A 17,812-nucleotide genomic window follows, 5' to 3' on the forward strand; every position below is an offset into this window, starting at 1 on the left:
GCCAACGCCGGGAAGGGGGTCAGTCGTCTCAGCAGGCAGCACTGGGGTAAATCCCATGCACAGTGCAGTGAGGCTTTTATACTAACCAGTAAAACACTGGTGATAATACAGAGGGAAATGAGTCCAAAAGAAGTGAGGTATGATAATCAGAATTTCCTTTCTCAGTTGAGAACCTTTAACATTGTGTTCCAGCTCACAATCAAACACTGTTTCTGCATTACTGAAATGACAGGTGTCTGCAGCACTCCTTAAACAGCTCTCCTCTCCCTGGAGATGTGTGGTACCAGATCCAGGAGGCACAATTTTGCATGGGCAGGCTGTGCAAAAACTTCATCTGGAAGCTTCTAGGCACAAGGGACACTTTTGGAGAGAACAAGAGTGTCCAAACCTCAGCTCATAATGCTCCCTGGTAAACCACCATCCACCTCCTCCAGCTACAAGGTAGCACCAAGTTGGCTTGAGACTGGATTTTCCCACTGGATGCATGGTGTGTTCCACCAGTCAGCAGTTCTCCCTGTACACGTGAGCTGAGAGCGGATGTCTGCTGTGTATCACCGAACACCCTGCATCTGCAGCAAGAACCTATTGCCTTACCTTGATAACGTCTGCGAGCACATGAATGCCTTCAGACAAGTTAACCCCAAATGCTGCTCCTGGGCAACATTTCGCACCCAGTCTGTTCTCACCAACACATTATTTTAGACTGGATATTAGGAAAAAATTCTTCACTGAAAGGGTAATCAGGCATTGGAGCAGGCTTCCCAGGGATGTGGTGGAATCGCCACCTTTGGAAGTGTTCAAAAACTGTGTAGATGAGGCCCTTAGTAACACGGCTTAGTGGTGGTCATGGCAGTCCTGGGACAATGGTTGGACTTGATGGTCTTAAAAGTCTTAAAGGTTTTCCAATCTAGTTAATTCTGTGATCCTATGATTAGTAGCCCTTTCACTTCAGCTCCGGCTACCAGACCACTTCATGTGTGCCTGGGAATCCCTTCAAGGGGCACAGTGTGCTCCAGCCCAGGATGGAGGGGCCTCCAGAGCCCCCCAGAATCACAGCTTGCCCTGAACTCTGCAGGGAGCTGCAGGACTAGAGAATGAGGCAGGTTTGGTTTGACCCCCACCTTTACCTCTTTATGTTCTGTGCACTTATTTACTATAATATATTATAATATTAGTATAACACATTATTTACTATAATATTATTATATTATTGTTACATAACTTTATTATTTACTATTAATGTAATTAACGCTAGTACACGTCCATTAGCTATTCCTATCCATCGCTGCCGTCGTTTCCCAGCCCGGGCGCGCACAGACGCCTTACCGCCCTCAGCCGCGAGGGGGCGCCGCCGAGACAGAGGCGAGCTGGAGAGCAGTGGTCCACGGCAGCCACCGTACTGCCTCCGCCTCCCCGGCGGGGGCTGAGCCGGCGGGGGCTGTCCTAGGGCTGTCCTAGCACGGCTTCCGCTTCCTCCCAGCAGTGGGGGTGTTCGGTAGGGGGCGCTGCGGCGCGGCCTCCCGGCATGCCCCGCTGGCGGCCTTCTCCCGCCCCTCCCGAGCCGGGAGGGAGAGGGGAGGGAGCAGGGCGGGAGTGAGTGCCACGTCCCCGTGCGCGGGGCTTTGTGCAGGGAACAGCGCCGCCGCTGCTAGCCCCGAGCCATGGGCGCCTCGCAGAGCGTCGAGATCCCCGGCGGGGGCACCGAGGGCTACCACGTCCTGCGGGTAAAGGCGGCGGGGAGGTGGGCAGGCACCTCGGTGGTCGTTAGGCAGGTGTTGGCCCTGGGGCCCGGCGGCCTCTCTCCGTGGATCCGTGCCTGAGCGCCCCGAAGGGCTCCCCAAGCCGGGCAGCCCCGCCGCTCTCTCCCGGCTCGGAGGAGGAACTCGGGCAGCGGCGGCGTCCGGGCCTCCTGGCGCCAGTGGCCGGGCCTCCGCCGCGCTGCCGGCTCCCGTTCCCGGAGCAGCGGGGCTGACGGGCGGCCCGTCGGGACGGCTCGGCCCCGCGCTTCCTCAGCTGCGTGGAGCTGCCCGCGGCCTGCGCCCGGCCCGAGGCGGCAGCCTCGCGGGCTCCGAGCCATCTCTCCCCGGTCACTGAGGTCTGGGCGGCCCGTAACGTGCCGGGGGATGCGCCGCCTGCGCTTCGGGTTGTAACCGGGCCGGGAGGGCCGGTGTGCGGGAGCTAGTGTTGCTTTGGGGCAGCCTTGGGGGCAAGGCTGCTGCTGCAGAGAAAAGGCTGCGAGCACACGGGCTTGACACTTCCGAGCGCAGCCCTCCGGTGCCTGGCCCGGGTGACACGTCAGGCTGTAGATCGTTGCATCATGATCTGAACTGTAGCTGCTTCAGAACCTCGGGAGTAGTTCCAGGGGCTTAGATCAAGGTATTTAAACGACAGGCATCACACCTGCCAAAGTTACCTTCATGGGTATTTTTAACCTATTTTCGTAGTTACGTAGGGTTTGCTCGCACTGCAGCCACAAAAGTTCAGTTTTGTGTGCAACAAGATTTGCCGGGCTGTGTTAAAGGTCTCGTGAGTAGGCTTTTGGAGGCCCGTTCTTTAGCGCTGCCTTCGCGATCAGTGAGGGGAAGGGCACCTGGGTTGTGTCCTTGAATCTGCTGTGCTAGGTGATACTGTAACTTAGCAGGAGTTACTAATAGTCTTGCCCACACCATCGCACTCTAGACGCTAGCTGAAGCGTGGAGCACCCTTACTGTGTGCACTGGGCTGGGCCAGGTTTTTGTTGGCATCAGACCTTTTCAGATCAGCGCTCTGTTCAGAGCTATGCCCATGTTTTAGACATGTGCAAGAACACACGACCTCACATGTGGAGCTTGCCTAGTGGTGAGCTACAAATATGTGTTAGAGTACCATGGTGAAAAAAGAACAGAGATCATCTTTCAAGTGTCAGAAAATGCTGCTGTAATGCTTTTGAGAACCAAACATTGATCTTCTGCTCAAATCCAAACATTTGTCTCTTAAAACTTACATATGAGCTAAAGACACAGTGATCTTTACTTCTCCTTTTCATTGTTACTAATATTTATCACTCCAGTGTTACTGATGTGTAACAGTCCTTTTTGTATTTTCATTTTCCCTACAAAAAACACTTATGGTTTGGTAAAAGTGGCAGACTTTTTTTTTTTTAAGTGTACTATAATGCGCTTTCTGTTTTTGAGGGATCTAAAATCAGTGAGTGCTCTGCAGTTGGAATATCAGTTATGCTGGATTGGTCGATTCGCACTTTGATTAAAGGACGTTAGTAAATTGAGATGCATATCTCCTAGGAGGTATAATCTACTTGTTTTTTTCCTTATAATCTTGCTTGAATCTGGCACCTTCTGTTTTCATTTGAGCTCCTTTTGGTTGTAGTGTTTTTGCTATGACTTGAAGTGGCAGCATTTGATTGCCAGTCTTTGTAAATGTAGTTGGTAGGTGCATGTTACAGAATTAGATTTCTGAGAGAACAGCTGTATCGACATTAAGTGCAGAAAGGACAGGACCTGCCTGTTGTCTTAGGCTGATGTCTCTCTTTCCCTGCCTTATCTTGCTGTTCAGATGCCACAACAACGAGCAGTTGTTGTGTTTTTTTTTTCCCCTGTGCACAGGCATCTTAAATTGCATCATGATCCCAGTCTAACAGGAATCAGGCCTGTGCTTATACGGAGTTGGGAGCACAGATTCAGAGTAGAGAAAAATTACGAAGCTTCACAGTTATAATTTGGAATGCTTCTGTTGAAATGCATGTGGCATACAAGTGACCAGAGTTTTCCTCTCTAGTTTTTCCAAGTTTAATTTTCTGGTTGGATTTCTGTAGTAAGTTTGTGACAGACTGTTTGCTTGGCTCACATGGTTAGAGGAGCTCTGCACAAATGCTCTGTCTGCATGGACCAACCTTTGATAGAACTTGGGGTCAAGCATTACCACGATTTTCATCTAATTTCTTCTCAAGCAGACTTTATTTCTGAGCTCATAAAATTATTCAGATAAATAAGAATGGTGAAGGAAACAAGCAGTAGTCTTTCAGTGTGACAGAGCTAATTCAGATAAGGTCAGATTTCTTTGATAATGCCAAAGTTCCACAAATAGCTGCCAAAGTTCCACAAATAGCATATAGTGAGTGTTTCAAAGATTTCTTTAGTTGTGGAAAACTAGAGAAATATCAGTTATTGGAAGAATTCGTTTGGGTAGGACAGATAACTGAAAAATGTGTTAAAAGGCCATGAAACAAATGAGTTAAAGTTGTTCAGAATGAAGGTAGGAGCTGAGTACAAGTTGCCAGAGGGATGTGCACACTGAGAGTGTTGCAAGTCACAGGTTTCTTACAGTGAGACTTTTAAACTGCACACGCTGCCTCCCTACAAAACTGGTAGCAAGTCTCTTGCTCTGCTCACTTCAAACAGGAGCAGAAATATATACAGCAAGTTAACAATACCATCAGTAAGTTTTGATGTAAGTTTTGCAGATTACTTAAATGCTTTTGGCTGCTCCTGCTATTATTCAGTGTAATACCACTTTTGTTGTGGACTTCATTATCAATGCACTTGTTACAGGAGATAGGAACACTTCAGGACTGAAGTGCTGTTGAAGGAAAACGATTTAATCGTGTGCATACAGGAAAAGTTGCTGTGGGTTGTGCTGTTTGGGTTTCTAGACATTGAAATGTAGTCCCATTTTTATTATTTATTTAAATAAAAAAGAAGTTACAAACTGCTCTGTTTCCCTGATCACTTCACAGGAAAAACTAATAATCAGTCATTTATTTGAAACAATTCTTTCGAATACATTTTTATTCATCATATCTGCTTCTTGCTCTTAGGCTTCCATTTACTGATTCATGTAAAACACTCCTAAGTCTTCTGTTTAACTAGTACCTCCCAAGCCAGTAGTATGCAGTGCTATTTACCTCTGGGAATTTTCACTGTTGTGTGTTTTTTCTCCTCTGTAAGCTTTCTTTAACAGAAGCTGTGTGTCTGATTACAGCAGCTGTCTGACTCTAGGTATTGCTCTGTATGCATTTGTTTCTCTCTTCAAAACAGAAAGAAGGAAAAGTTTAAATTAGTTTCCTGTTCGGCAGTGCAAAGCTGCTGCAGTTTGCCCTGGCTGTTGTAATGACTTGACAATTTCTTCAGATAATAGATGATGTCAGAACAACCCCATGCAACCTACAGGCTTGGGGAAGAGTGGCTCGAAAGCTGACGGGTGGAAAGGGACCCAGGGGTGCTAATTGACAGCTGCTGAACATGAGCCAGCTTGTGCCCGGGTGGACAAGAAGGCCAACAGCATCCTGACCTGTATCAGAAATAGTGTGGCCAGCAGGACCAGGAAAGTGATCATCCCCCTGTACTCAGCACTGGTGAAGCTGCACCTCAAATACTGTGTTCAGTTCTGGGCCCCTCCCTACAAAAGGTGCTCATATAGGCAATCTGTTTTCTTGCAAAAAGCTTATAAAGCTTTTTCTCTTGAAAACTGGATGTTTCATAAGGAAATTCAATACAGTTATGGCATGTAATGTGTTAAAATAGCTGACAGAAATTAAATAGATTGTTGGACCCAACAGAAATTGCTTATATGTGATACACAATGTAATTTTATTACCAATTACAGTCAGTGAAAGAACTACAGGAAAAACTTCTTTCAGCATTTTGTTGGTAATTATGTTAATATTAGGAACCATTTCTTGTGTGGGGTGGGGGAAAGCTTTGGAGCTTCTGCTTCTGCTCCTAAAAGTTGTGTATTTAGTGCTTGAAGCTAAGCTTCTGAAGGTTTAAGTGGACATTTGTATAAGTTATCTGACTCTCAAAAGTGATAAGAGCCTTCATCTGCCTCTGAAAATCAGAGTTACTGTGCCTAATTCCATTCATAGTAGCACTGCTTGCTTGGGGCTTAAATTTGTGACTGTTGTGTTGCTGAGCAGCCTTATTATAATGTGCAATGTACAATGTATACAGTGTAGGCATAGAGTGATAGTGTTGGGAAAGGTGTTCAGCAAATAGAAACATTATGTATTTACTGACAAAGAAGTCTTTTTGGTAGTGCAGTTTTTAAAATTAGTGTCTTGACTTTGAAAACTTCTCCCCGTTTAATTCTTGACAGTGATTTAAAAGTGAAATAATTTGTGTTTAATCTGTGTGCTCAGCAGTCCTGCTGTCATCTTGGTGAGAAGCAAGTCCTGCAGCATTGTATAAGGCTGGAAAAGTCATCCAGCCCTTTTCTGCCTTCTGACATTTAGTGTTCCTGATAGAGGTTGTCTTCGCTTGCTCTTAAAAAGCTCCAGTGATGGCAGTTCCACAGCTTCTCCGCCTGTTCCACTGTTGTTTCTCTACTGTTAGAAAGTCATGGCATTTACCCACAGGTGTCTGTAACTTTTATGTCTGAAATAACAGCTGGCTTTGGGAGGATTAGGCTTTCCAAACTGCTATGCCTGCAGCAGCGTCTGTTGTAAATGGTATTACTTGATTATTCAATTACAAAGGCAAGTTACTGAATACCTGCTTGGGGCATACAGCAAAGCTGCACAAAGCCAGATTGCTCAGGGGGTCCACAGTGTATGTACATATACACGGAATCTTTATTTCCGTCATTAATGAGGTTTTTATGCACTTGTATTTCCTTAGGTCCCTGATTCTCCTTTGTTGCTGTAGTTCATGGGAAAGAATCACGGCCCCAGAGCTTTGAGCAGAGCTCCATGTAGTGCATTTGGCACTGCTGTGGTAATGAAATTTGTAGGTAGCTGCCTGAAAATAAAGTTGTGTGACATAAAAGCTGTATGCGGCTAGTGTGATTTTTGTGCAAGGCTGAGTTTGTGTGTCCTTTAAGGAGGAGACTTTTCATGTGGAACAAATTCAGAACTTCTGTTCTGAATTTCTGGGTCTACCAGGCATAAAAATGCTTTTCCATCAGTGATGCTGGACCAAAAAAGCGAGGGAAATAGGAAGCTTCTTGTGACTGAACTTGTGCATGGCAGCATGAGGAGCTGTGATGGCAGAAGGGATGCAGGTGCATGTGTGATTGATACAACTCTAAGAGTTTGATTTCTTTTAGATACAGCTTCCTGGTAGTTTTTACATGGCCACTTAGAAATGAACCATTCAGATATGTTCAGGATTGTGATGGATTTGAGGGAAGGAGCTCAACATCTGAAGGTACTTTCTGCAGACTAATTGTTTGGAACTTAGAAGGTCTCACAGTCCCTTCATCAGTTTGGGGCAGACTGTAAATAATTTGCTTAGAATACCAAATCTGTACATCCCAGGTGTCAGCTTGGAGGTTGACATTGATGGATGCTGAACGTATGTAAGTCTCACTTATCATAGGTGCTCCTTCTCATTTTAAAATATGATCTTATTGAAAACAGGTCACAGTGTTCAGGGTATAACCTATCAGAGGCCATGAGGGAGGGATATTGCATAGGGATTTTTGGGGGGGATGTTTTAAGAAGCTCATTTAGAAAAGGAGTAAAACCTCTGAATAGAGTGAACCGTCTCAGGGTTGCTTTTGCAGCTGTTCTAGTGGCTGAGTGAAGTCTGGCTTTTCATAATTTCAGGGCAATGACATACATCCTAAAAATCTGCTGTGTGATCTGAATAAATGTCTCAGTTTGCTGGATTTACAATTTATTTTTTTTTTTTAAATGCTGAGGTTTGGACAGACATGTTCTGTCTTTAAAATTCTTATTTTCTCAATAACTTCTGGAACCATCTGCTGATTTCATTCTGGTATAAAGCCTTTACAGCAGGCTTTTGAAAACACAAAATGTGAGTTCTTGTATGTCACATGCCATAGGCAGTGGAATGAGAGAGAGAGGCTGTTAAAGTATTTTGGCTTCACCTCCCTAAACTGAGGGAAGAACAACAAACAGCACAAGCTCATTCTACATTTGTTAATAGAAAAAACACTTCAGAGGAGTATTTTGTATTTGTGTTAAGTAATTTTTACTAATTTTAATAAATATTTGTATTACTTAATTACAAGAGAAACTTCAAGCCTGAGTACACAATTATGGAGCATGTCCATAGGAAAACAGAGTTCTTGAATTCTGCTTTTGTGAAACTGATTATCTTGTCTTTGGCAGGAAGGCCTTGAGTACCCAACTTAGTAAGCAAAATTTGAGAAGTATAATTCATATAGTGTATTTTAGCCTCTCTCTGCCTTTTCTCATAAAATTTCTGTCTGTGGAGGCTGTTCTGAGATAGCTCTACATTATTTAAGTTAAAAACGAGCTCAAGGGACAGTCCACTAATGTCGAAGCAACATGCATAATGTGCCTATGAGTTTCTATGCTGCTGGTGTCAGAGGGTCTGCTGCATGGAGCTTAGCTTGTGTTTTTACCCTATTACCTGGTGCTCAGCTTGCGATCTGATCTCTAGTTATTCTTGATGAGAGGCATCTTGAACTAACAAATTGAGTAACTAACATGGAGACAGTAATTTGGGTCTAGTTAGCAGGACTGAAAGTTCCTTTGTTGGTTGAGAGTGGTGGTTCTGTACAGTTAATACTTGGCAGAGAGGAAGAATATCTGTACCCCCAGTTGTAGGATATTATTTCTCCAGACGCACTTCAAATTCTAGCTGGAAAGATAAATGTGTAGTTTGGGGATGTTATTGCTCCCTCAGTGATTTTTTTATTACTGTGGGATAATGTTGTTTTCATACATTTTTACTGCTTTGCAAATCTTGGACAGCGGTCTGTGTGTGTGGTGGCACTCTGGAACTACTGATTCCAGATTATTTTTCTTTAATGAATGTGTAGATTATGTGACACTAATGTTCCAGCTTCTGTCATCTGTTACAGAAAGCTACCCACAAGTAATGTGAGTTTCCAAGCGCTGATTTTGTGAATGTGTTGGGCAGAGATAAATAGACTCTAAGAGGATAGTCTTAGTATTAATCAAGTTTGGGGTTTTTTCATATTAGAATATTTTGTTCTAGATGAGTCATATTAAAATAACTAAATTCCTGCAAAATCAGACCAATATTGAACAGACCAGCAGATTTGTACCGTTTCTGCCAGGTGGAATAACACAATGTAAAAAGCACACTGTAAAGGGTGGGGTTTAGGTATTTTTGGAAGATGAATGCAGCACATAAAAGGTAAAGTCAGTGGGTAAAATGAATCAGCTTACAAATAAAGAAAGATAGCCTTTACTACGGAGGCTGTAGGAAAAATCTAGTAGCCATATTGGAGTTACTTTTGTCTGTCAGCAGCGCCTGAAACAGTGAAAAAACAACACTGGCAAAATGTCTCTGAGTTACTCCATTTGGAATTAAAAGCATACTTTAAGCTTCTGGGAGCAACGTGTATCCAATACTTAGGCCTTGTCCCAGTGGAGCATTCGAATTATTTGAGCTGCCGTAGCTGCACAATTGTGGGAGTCCCTTTTCTTGCAGCTTGTTAGTATGTTAATAAATCATTGGTTGTATAGGTGCCCTCTGTGTCTCAAGAATGTTAACAGATGAGGTTTAATCATGAGATAACAACCCATGCTTACACAGATGTGACTCTCCTTTTCCTCTAGTAAGGTAAAAAAGCAAGGTCCAACACTGGTACTTTTGTTGAAAGATACAGCTTTTTAACCAACTTTTTTAGAGTTCATGAAGCTTGACCATAACCTCCTTCATTGACATAAATATCTACAGTTTATCTGCTGCAGTTGTTAAGCAGTGCTCATCCCAGGGGGTGACTGTTGGTCATTCCTCAATAATTTATAGATTACTGGTTCTTCTAAAATATTTCCCTACTTTTTTTTGGTCCAAAAGATTATATTTGAGCACTTAAAAATCATACAGATATTACTAGCTTCTAGAGCTACAGTTTGCACAAGTAGAAATAGAATTCTGATCTGTGATTAATGCTGTGCACCAGCGTTGGTGCACTTCTGCTAAATTCTTGTTCAACTTTGTTAGGTACAAGAAAACTCTCCGGGACATAGAGCTGGATTGGAGCCATTCTTTGATTTTATCGTGTCCATTAACGGTTCGAGATTGGTAAGTGTGTTGCGATTTTGTAACTCTGAATATAAACAATGTGCTGTGAATCTTAGCTTGACAGGTAAATCAATGCATTTGTTCTATTTAAATGTATATAGAATATATACAATCCTATAAAAAATCTAGCTTAAGAATAAGGATGCAGACAGAGGACAGACATGCTCTCTGCAGACATCTGCTACTGGCTCACCACTCACTGCTTGTGTTAGTGCTTGCCTAGTTCTGTCTGCAAAACTGCTTGTGTAAGAACTTTTAAACTCATTTCAGTCAAAGCAGGTTGGTTGAAAGAGCTGTTGTCAAAGCTATTAGCTGGGCAGCAATCACAGGAGGAAGTTTTCAAGCAGAGCTGTAGTGAGATGGCAAGCCATGATCACAGCAGTGGAAAAGGACAGCTGTGGGTAAGCTCTGCCACCTGGATTCAAGAAAGCCTCTGAAAAGCTGCAAGGTGCATCGTATCACAGATTGAATTGAAGTGCTTTCATGTTTGGAAGGCATGACCTGTTTCTGTGAAATCCCAGGCTTTTGCTGGAGTTACATTCTAGAATTGTGAAGGGACTGGAAGCTTGTTATAAAATAGCTGTAGATACTTATCCTGATAATGCACAGTGTTTATAGGACATTTGAAATACAGAAGTGGTGCTGTAGACCTGGATGGTTGCTGGGATAAACACTAATCTGAGTTCTTGTTTGAACATTCACAGAATAAAGACAATGACACTCTCAAGGACTTGTTGAAAGCAAATGTTGAAAAGCCTGTAAAAATGCTGGTGTACAGTAGCAAAACACTGGAGCTGAGGGAAACATCAGTGACCCCCAGTAACATGTGGGGTGGACAGGGCCTGTTGGGTGTGAGCATTCGGTTCTGCAGCTTTGACGGGGCTAATGAAAACGTATGGCATGTTTTGGTATGTACAGACTTCCATGTGTTCTCTTCGCTGTTGCTTACTGTTAAACTTTTTATCTCTTTACTGAAAAGTAACTTGCAAAGGGGTACACAAGATCAAATTGGTCTGTTTTCTCTTTGCTGATTTTGAAAGTCTGGAAAACTTTTGAAGGGTTTGGAAAGACTTTTGAAGTAGGACTGTATGTTGAGCATATTATCAAATCTTGTAATTGAATCAGTGGGTTTGTACAATACTCGGAGCTTCTTGTAACAGTATCAAAAGAGACTGCCATCAAGCCACTGCTTCATTAGTTCAGTGACTACTAATTATGTTGAAAACTTGACCAGTTTGTGTGTCTGGCTCAAAACTTCTGTGAAGTGTCTTAACTGTTCTGTTACACCCTGGCAGTTACATAGCGTTTTGTAACTTTCCATCTTAAAACTAGGAAGTGGAACCTAATTCTCCTGCTGCATTAGCTGGACTTAGACCTCATAGTGACTATATCATTGGAGCAGATACAGTCATGAATGAGGTAAGTATATAGAAATAAGGGGGTGTGTGTTTGTTTGTTTGCTTGGTTTTAACTTAGAAAAATATAAAATAATAATTGTACCAGGGCAGTTTGAAACATCCCCAGTTCTGTCTCTGTTCAGTGCTAATGGATGTAAGTTAATGCAAAGAGGAAGGAGCTCTGGCATGGTGCCTCTTCATGCTTAAATGCAATTCTGGAAAGAAAAACTGCTCTTGGGTGTCTTCATGAAGTCAGATAGAAACTTTTTTGTACTCTAATATTAATATTTCAAATAGCAGATTTGAAGTCTAGGTTGTGCCACATCTTCGGAGGTGCGCTAGGAAAGCACATTTTAAAGTTGCCCTTGGGATTAAACGGCAGCACTACAATTGCAGCATGTAGCAGTTACCATGTTCTGACACAGAAAGTTAGGACTAGAAAGGTGATCATTCTAATGTCAAAAGATAAAATGAAGACAAGAAAGCCCTTACTCATTTTTATCCTTTTACAGTCTGAAGATCTCTTTTCCCTTATTGAAACGCATGAAGCAAAGCCATTAAAACTTTACGTGTACAACACGGACACAGATAATTGTCGGGAGGTGGTGATTACTCCAAATTCTGCCTGGGGTGGAGAAGGCAGGTAAGGAGACAGTATGTTACAGGGGAGCGGGGTGACTTTCTTATAGCACTAGCCTAAAAGCTGCTTGCTTAAGTTTTCTCCAAAGACATGAGAAGAGTGTTGTTGTATCAAAGATGTTTCTGCTATAATCAATTATATTTATTTGAAATTCAGATTTAGTTACCAATGGGGGGATGTAAATTAGTGCAATGGTTGCTTTCTGCATTAGGCTTTGAATAGTCATTAGCCTGTAGTATATTATTAAAGTATTGCACAGTAGCCAGAACAGAGGACTGCGAGTATCAACTGTGAGTTGAATTCCAGGCTGTGTATCTGATGTAGTTGCTTGGTTAAAATAACAATTAAATTTATTTTCTGCTAAATGTTTATTGCTAAAAGCTACAGAATTTCCTTTCTGTCGTCTTGTATTGATTATTTCTCTATGGAAAATGAGACAACATTGTGGGGGGAAGAGGAAAGTTGTACAGAACTTATCTTGAAACTTGGCGTCTTGAGCCAGCTTCATTGTTTGCTATGAAGTCTGTAGTTGTAAAGTCACTTTACTGATGTATAAATGTTCACATTTTAAAAGCCTAGGCTGTGGCATTGGTTATGGATATTTGCATAGGATACCTACACGCCCATTTGAAGAGGGAAAGAAAATTTCTCTCCCAGGACAGTTGCCCAGTGCATCTCTCAGTCCTCTCAAAGATGGCTTCACAGAGGTAAGTTGTAGTCACTTCTTTGCCTTGGTAAAAATGGCTTGATGTTATATTGCTTTTCTGCCTCTTGGTTCTTGTGGAAGGAAACCCTAATGGTGTAACTTTCCTTTTTTCCTTCCAATAAGGTTCAGCTGTCATCAGTTAATCCCACAGCCACATTACCGCCTGGGTCAGCAGGACTTGAACAGAGTCTTTCGGGACTTTCTATTAGTTCACCCTCAACTACTGTCAGTAATGTTCTCAGTACAGGTCAGTATGGAGGTAATTGGCTTCTGAAATATGTGAGGTTTCTGACTTTTTTTGCATTCACAGATGTTTCTACAAATTTAATAGAAGGCAGAAGAGAATAAAACGTTCTTTTCCCCAAACTTGTTAACAAGAAATGTTGGAGTACTCTAATTGTGCCCTACTTGCTCTTGAAACAACTGCAAACAACTTCTATCAGAAATAGGATGTGTATTATTTAGAATACTATTTTTCTTCATCACCATTTTATGGTTAAGGCAAATAGCAGTTCTTCTGTAAGCAGTTATTTATTTGTACTCCTCAAGGAAGGGAGCTGAGGTGTTGTATGCTTAAAATTAATGTTGTTTTCCTGTGTATGCCACCAGGTGTTCCAACAGTTCCATTATTACCACCACAAGTCAGTCAGTCCCTCACCTCTGTGCCACCAGTTAACCCAGCAACAACATTACCAGGTGAGTAGGGAGAAGTTCTTAAAACATCTTTGAAACAAAATTCTTAAGGAAGCAAGTGAAGAGAGCTGGTTTTTCCACTGCCTTTGGGGGTCAAGAGGGTGTAACTTCATGGAACTTGCACATTTCATGTTAAAGATCTCTATACCACCTCTACAATGTTAGGATTTGGGTTTTATTTGTTTGCTTTGTTAGGGTATATGCGCAGCTTGTCTGTAGCACAGAGGACTGAGATGGCAACAAAGTTTACAATCGTTTCCCCTTTAGGGTCCCCTGCACAATAGATGCAGTTCAGAATTTCTCAGGAAGGTATTGGCCTTGGTGTTTGCAACATTTCTGGAGTTGATACATTGTTACTTTCCACAGTTCATAAACTGTATGTTGCAAAACACTTCTGCAAATAACTTCACAGTTTCCAGTTTGTCCTCTTCACTGGAACATCATGAGGGAAGAAAGATCTGAGAAGGCAAGCCTTGCCTGTCTGCATTCCTTTCACCCATAAAACCTCCAGCTTAGGAAATTCCTTTTTAATACTTAGCTTCGTCATTCTTCTTAGTATAAATAGAGGTCTAACAACAAAGATCTGTGTGTTGCAGCTACTGTTTCTAAATTACTTAGTAATTTAAACCCGTATACAAAAGTAATTCACAGCGGGAAACATGAGGATTGTATAAGATTTTGCTGTGTAATTGGTGCACTGATACAGGACTCAGTTGTGCAGTCCAGACACTGAAGGACTTGTATTTTATGCTTTGTATGCCATAAGACATGTATGTAAAGATGTGTCCGAGAATTTTAAGTCATGCTTGGAGGAATGCTCTCTAACATAGAAGGAAATGTGTAGTAGAGTGAAGGGCATGCAAAAGTGCAAACAACTTTAACCTTGTACTGTTTAGAGAAAATAGTTAACAACTTAAGAAGTTCAGCTCCTGTAAATGTCCACTTCTTCCCTAGCCCCTTACCCATCCTTTCCCCAAAATCTGCCAATACAGATTTTCCTTTCACCTTGCTCTGTGAATGCTGTCCTTGCTTTTTTGAGAGCTATCAGAATATTTATTTGCAGTTTGCATGGCCATATAGCGAAATTCTAAATATTAAATATACAGGTTAAAATTTGAATGTGTTTGTATGAAGTTCATCTGTTTTCAGACTTTAAAAAAAAAAAAAGTTCAAACCAAAGTTCCTTGTAGCTGAGCTGAAAGCTCTTTGAGTCAGGTTATGTCAGCCTTTGTGCCTAATGAATTCACACACAGGTAGGTAAAGATGACTGGTTTTTAATCAAAATCTCTCTACTGTGGCCTTGCTTTAAGACTTTTCTCCTCTCTGACTTATTACAGTAGTATCAACAGTTTATTTCAGAAATAGCCTTCTCTGAGCTAAACATAAAATAAGAATAGAGCCCTTGTTCCAGAAATGCAGCTTTTTTAAGACAGGTGATTCAGGAGGGGAAAGATGTTCCATAGCAAACACAATGATGGAAGGCCATGTGTTGTGTTCGTTATATGTTTCTCTTCTCAGTCCATCCTGACTTTCAAAGTTACTTTGTTGTGCCTTTTCTAGATATTTTTGTGGTTTTAATTCTAGTTATGAGCTAAGTAGAAAAGAAATAGTAATCAGTATTAGAGACCAATAGTACTATGTATTTCATCCTATGATTATCATCTGCTGTGCGATATAGGAATAGAGGGCTTCCGTATGGTGCTGTGGTGAAATAGCTACCTTTATTAAAGCTGAATTTGGAATACAAACCTACTAATTCCTTAATATAAGATTCTACTTTGCTCAGAAAAATCTGAAAAGTTGGGATTGTGTATTTGCTACTACGGACTTTCTGCTATAAGTTGCACAGTGAAGACAGATACCTAAAAGTTAAAACTTGAGTGAACTTGCATTCATCAAGATGTAAAGCAATGTAAATTTTCAATAAGATCTCACAAACATAAAAAATGATTCTAAGTTCTCAGTTGTAACTTTTCCACTCTTCTCTTAGGTCTGATGCCATTACCAGCAGGACTCCCCAACCTGACTGATCTGTCCAAACTTAATTTACCTGCACCACACATTGTCCCAGACATCGTGCAGCCAGGTATGTCTTTCTGCAAACTGAAACACTGTAATAGCAGGCCTGTCCTTGATGATCCTTGATGCTGTCAGTTAGAGCCAGACATCTGGTTGAGTCCTGAAGAAGAGGAATTGAAGGAGATGAGAGTTGACGGTAGTGCCCCATTAGGTAGACAAGGAATATGTCTTTAGATAAACTAATTAGAAACCTGTGTCTGTACTTAGTTGTTTCACCTTGTATTACCTGATTTATGATCTCAAAAGGGATTGTGCCAAGAATGAAAGTGTATGGTTTTATGGTTTTATGGGTAGAAGAAATTGTGAGATGTTTCCTTGTTTGCTAGATGAGGTGATCAATGCACCATGACTGAATGCCAGCAGTATGAACTAATAGATTTATGGTTTTGAGTTAAACAAAACTGCTAAAGGTGCACATGAAGCAAACAAAAAGAAATTGGAGGCTCATATAGAATAGAAGGTTCTTGTTAACTTCTTGTTTCTGGCAGTTTCATTGAATGGCAGAAAAATCTAGTCATCAGTATTAATGCAATAAATACCCAGTCCTCAGGGGAGGTAGAAGCAAACTTGAGTTTATTTTGATCCTCAGTTCTGAAATTTGAAAAGCATCAGGCTTGAAACTAGCTTGCTGAGTCAGTGCTGCACGTATGTCATGCTCACACTAAGTTCAAAAAGCTTCCTCCTCTCCAGGAGTAAACAGGAGATTAGAGATAATAAAAAAGTTAAGCAGATGGAGAATGTCTTCAGCTGTGTCTGTGGTATGCAGCAGCTCATGGTGCCTTTTTATTTTTCCTTTTTCCCCCCTGTTTTCTCCTTAGGTTTGCCATCCCTTCCTTCCTTGTTGCCACTGAATCTAATGGGAATAACACCTCTATCAATGCCACCCAAATGTGTTCCTCTGCTTCCTTTGGTCACAGAGGCATCTACAGTGCCTACAGATTTGCTTCCCTCCATTACTCAAGCTGGAAGCGTTCCCATCAACCCTGGCACTACTGTAAATGTAGAACAGACCTCGACACTGACCTTGGATAGTACTACCCCAACTTCTAAGGCAACTGTTGTTGACAGATCAAGTGAATCCTCCACAGTTAATGAGAAAACATCTGGAGTCACAGATACACAAGCTTCTGAATCATAACTCCAGGTCACTCTGTTGGATTGGCTTGGTATTTATGTAGCCATTGGATACATATTTGAAGAGCAACCTATCATTAATTTCATACTAGTTTGTACTTAATCTTAGGAGTCCTGTAAATAATATGGAGGTATAATAAAAATAAAAGGGGGTTTATAAAGTGTATGTGGTGGGAGGGGAGGAAGAGTACTTGTACGTAACCAAAAACCAAGTCAAGGTGGTACACAGAATTCCACTGCCAAACTTGGAGATATGTTTTAATATAGGCTGATGGCTTTAGCCTGCTAGGCCTGTCCTTGCTTATAATTAGCAGTTTTTGCTTCTGATAGAAATGAAGCGGTTCTTGCGTGTGACATTTATGTACCATACTTCTTGATCTTTGCAAGTATCTTGTTACTACAGTGGGGATGAGAATGCTTAGTCCGAGTTGTATGTTTTAACATCGCAAAACTTCCACCTAAAGATATTTCTATTAAAGTTGCTGAGTGACCTATTAACTGACATCTCGTTATTCAGCTTGTACACAAATCTTTGTTTTTAAGCTCTTGAGAGATGCTCAAACCATGTTTTGTGACTGCTGCTGCGTTGTTTCATATGCCCACTGTAAAATGGCATTTGGAAGGGAACACAGGAAATGCTAAATGTGGCACACTGACTACTGTAAGACAAATTAATGGATTAAGCATACATACACAGCAATAAATTCTTGGTATTTTATTCTTCGTGTGACAAAATAGCACATTTATTTGGTTAATGCTTAGATTCTCATTTAAGTGTTTTTAGGTCAGCTCTCTAGCACAGATCGTGAAAGGGCTCCCCTCCAGAGGAATGGATCCAAGAGAGAATGCCAGACTTCATAATGGCAGGCAGGATCAGCACTAGCAGTTAGATCAGTTGCAGCAATGAGTCATGGAATCTGTCTGCATATGATTCATACTTGGCTTTTTAAAATTGATGTTCAGGATGATAATTGCAGATTAACTGTAGGTTATACACTTGTATAAACTGCTGCCTGTGCTATATTCCAGGTGATAGCCTTCACTCCTGGTATCAGGTACAGTCAATGCAGAAAACAATCCTGTACTACTCCAGTTCTTCTATATTACTGATGTTTCATTTCTATGTGTTTGCTTCCAGCATACGCAAACTTTAGCCATATCATCAGCAGGCTGGAGCCAAAGT

The 17,812-nt window shown here is 41.7% G+C and overlaps 1 protein-coding gene across 2 annotated transcripts; it reads left to right on the plus strand.

The window, feature by feature from the left end:
* The first annotated feature begins 1,588 nt into the window (after positions 1–1,588).
* Positions 1,589–17,127, plus strand: GORASP2 (golgi reassembly stacking protein 2). Of its 2 annotated transcripts, none has more exons than XM_080621388.1 (10): positions 1,589–1,724; positions 9,900–9,980; positions 10,685–10,888; positions 11,313–11,399; positions 11,890–12,020; positions 12,592–12,724; positions 12,847–12,970; positions 13,333–13,419; positions 15,407–15,502; positions 16,314–17,127. In XM_080621388.1, the coding sequence occupies exons 1-10, from the start codon at positions 1,662–1,664 to the stop codon at positions 16,631–16,633; spliced, it is 1,326 nt and encodes a 441-aa protein (XP_080477514.1). In that variant the 5' UTR covers positions 1,589–1,661; the 3' UTR covers positions 16,634–17,127. The 2 variants fall into 2 exon arrangements, with proteins under 2 accessions (XP_080477514.1, XP_080477515.1); XM_080621389.1 differs by having other exon boundaries at positions 16,413–17,127.
* The last annotated feature ends 685 nt before the right edge of the window (positions 17,128–17,812 follow it).

This window comes from Psittacula echo (assembly GCF_963264785.1).
Source record: "Psittacula echo genome assembly, chromosome: 6".
NCBI classification, from domain to species: domain Eukaryota; kingdom Metazoa; phylum Chordata; class Aves; order Psittaciformes; family Psittacidae; genus Psittacula; species Psittacula echo.

Excerpts from the sequence above, each read along its gene's own strand:
- GORASP2 (XM_080621388.1), top strand. The coding sequence starts at position 1,662 with ATGGGCGCCTCGCAGAGCGTCGAGATCCCCGGCGGGGGCACCGAGGGC. Across the intron at positions 12,021-12,591 it reads GCCTGGGGTGGAGAAGGCAG|CCTAGGCTGTGGCATTGGTT; the intron begins GTAAGGAGACAG and ends ACATTTTAAAAG. Across the intron at positions 13,420-15,406 it reads CCCAGCAACAACATTACCAG|GTCTGATGCCATTACCAGCA; the intron begins GTGAGTAGGGAG and ends CTCTTCTCTTAG.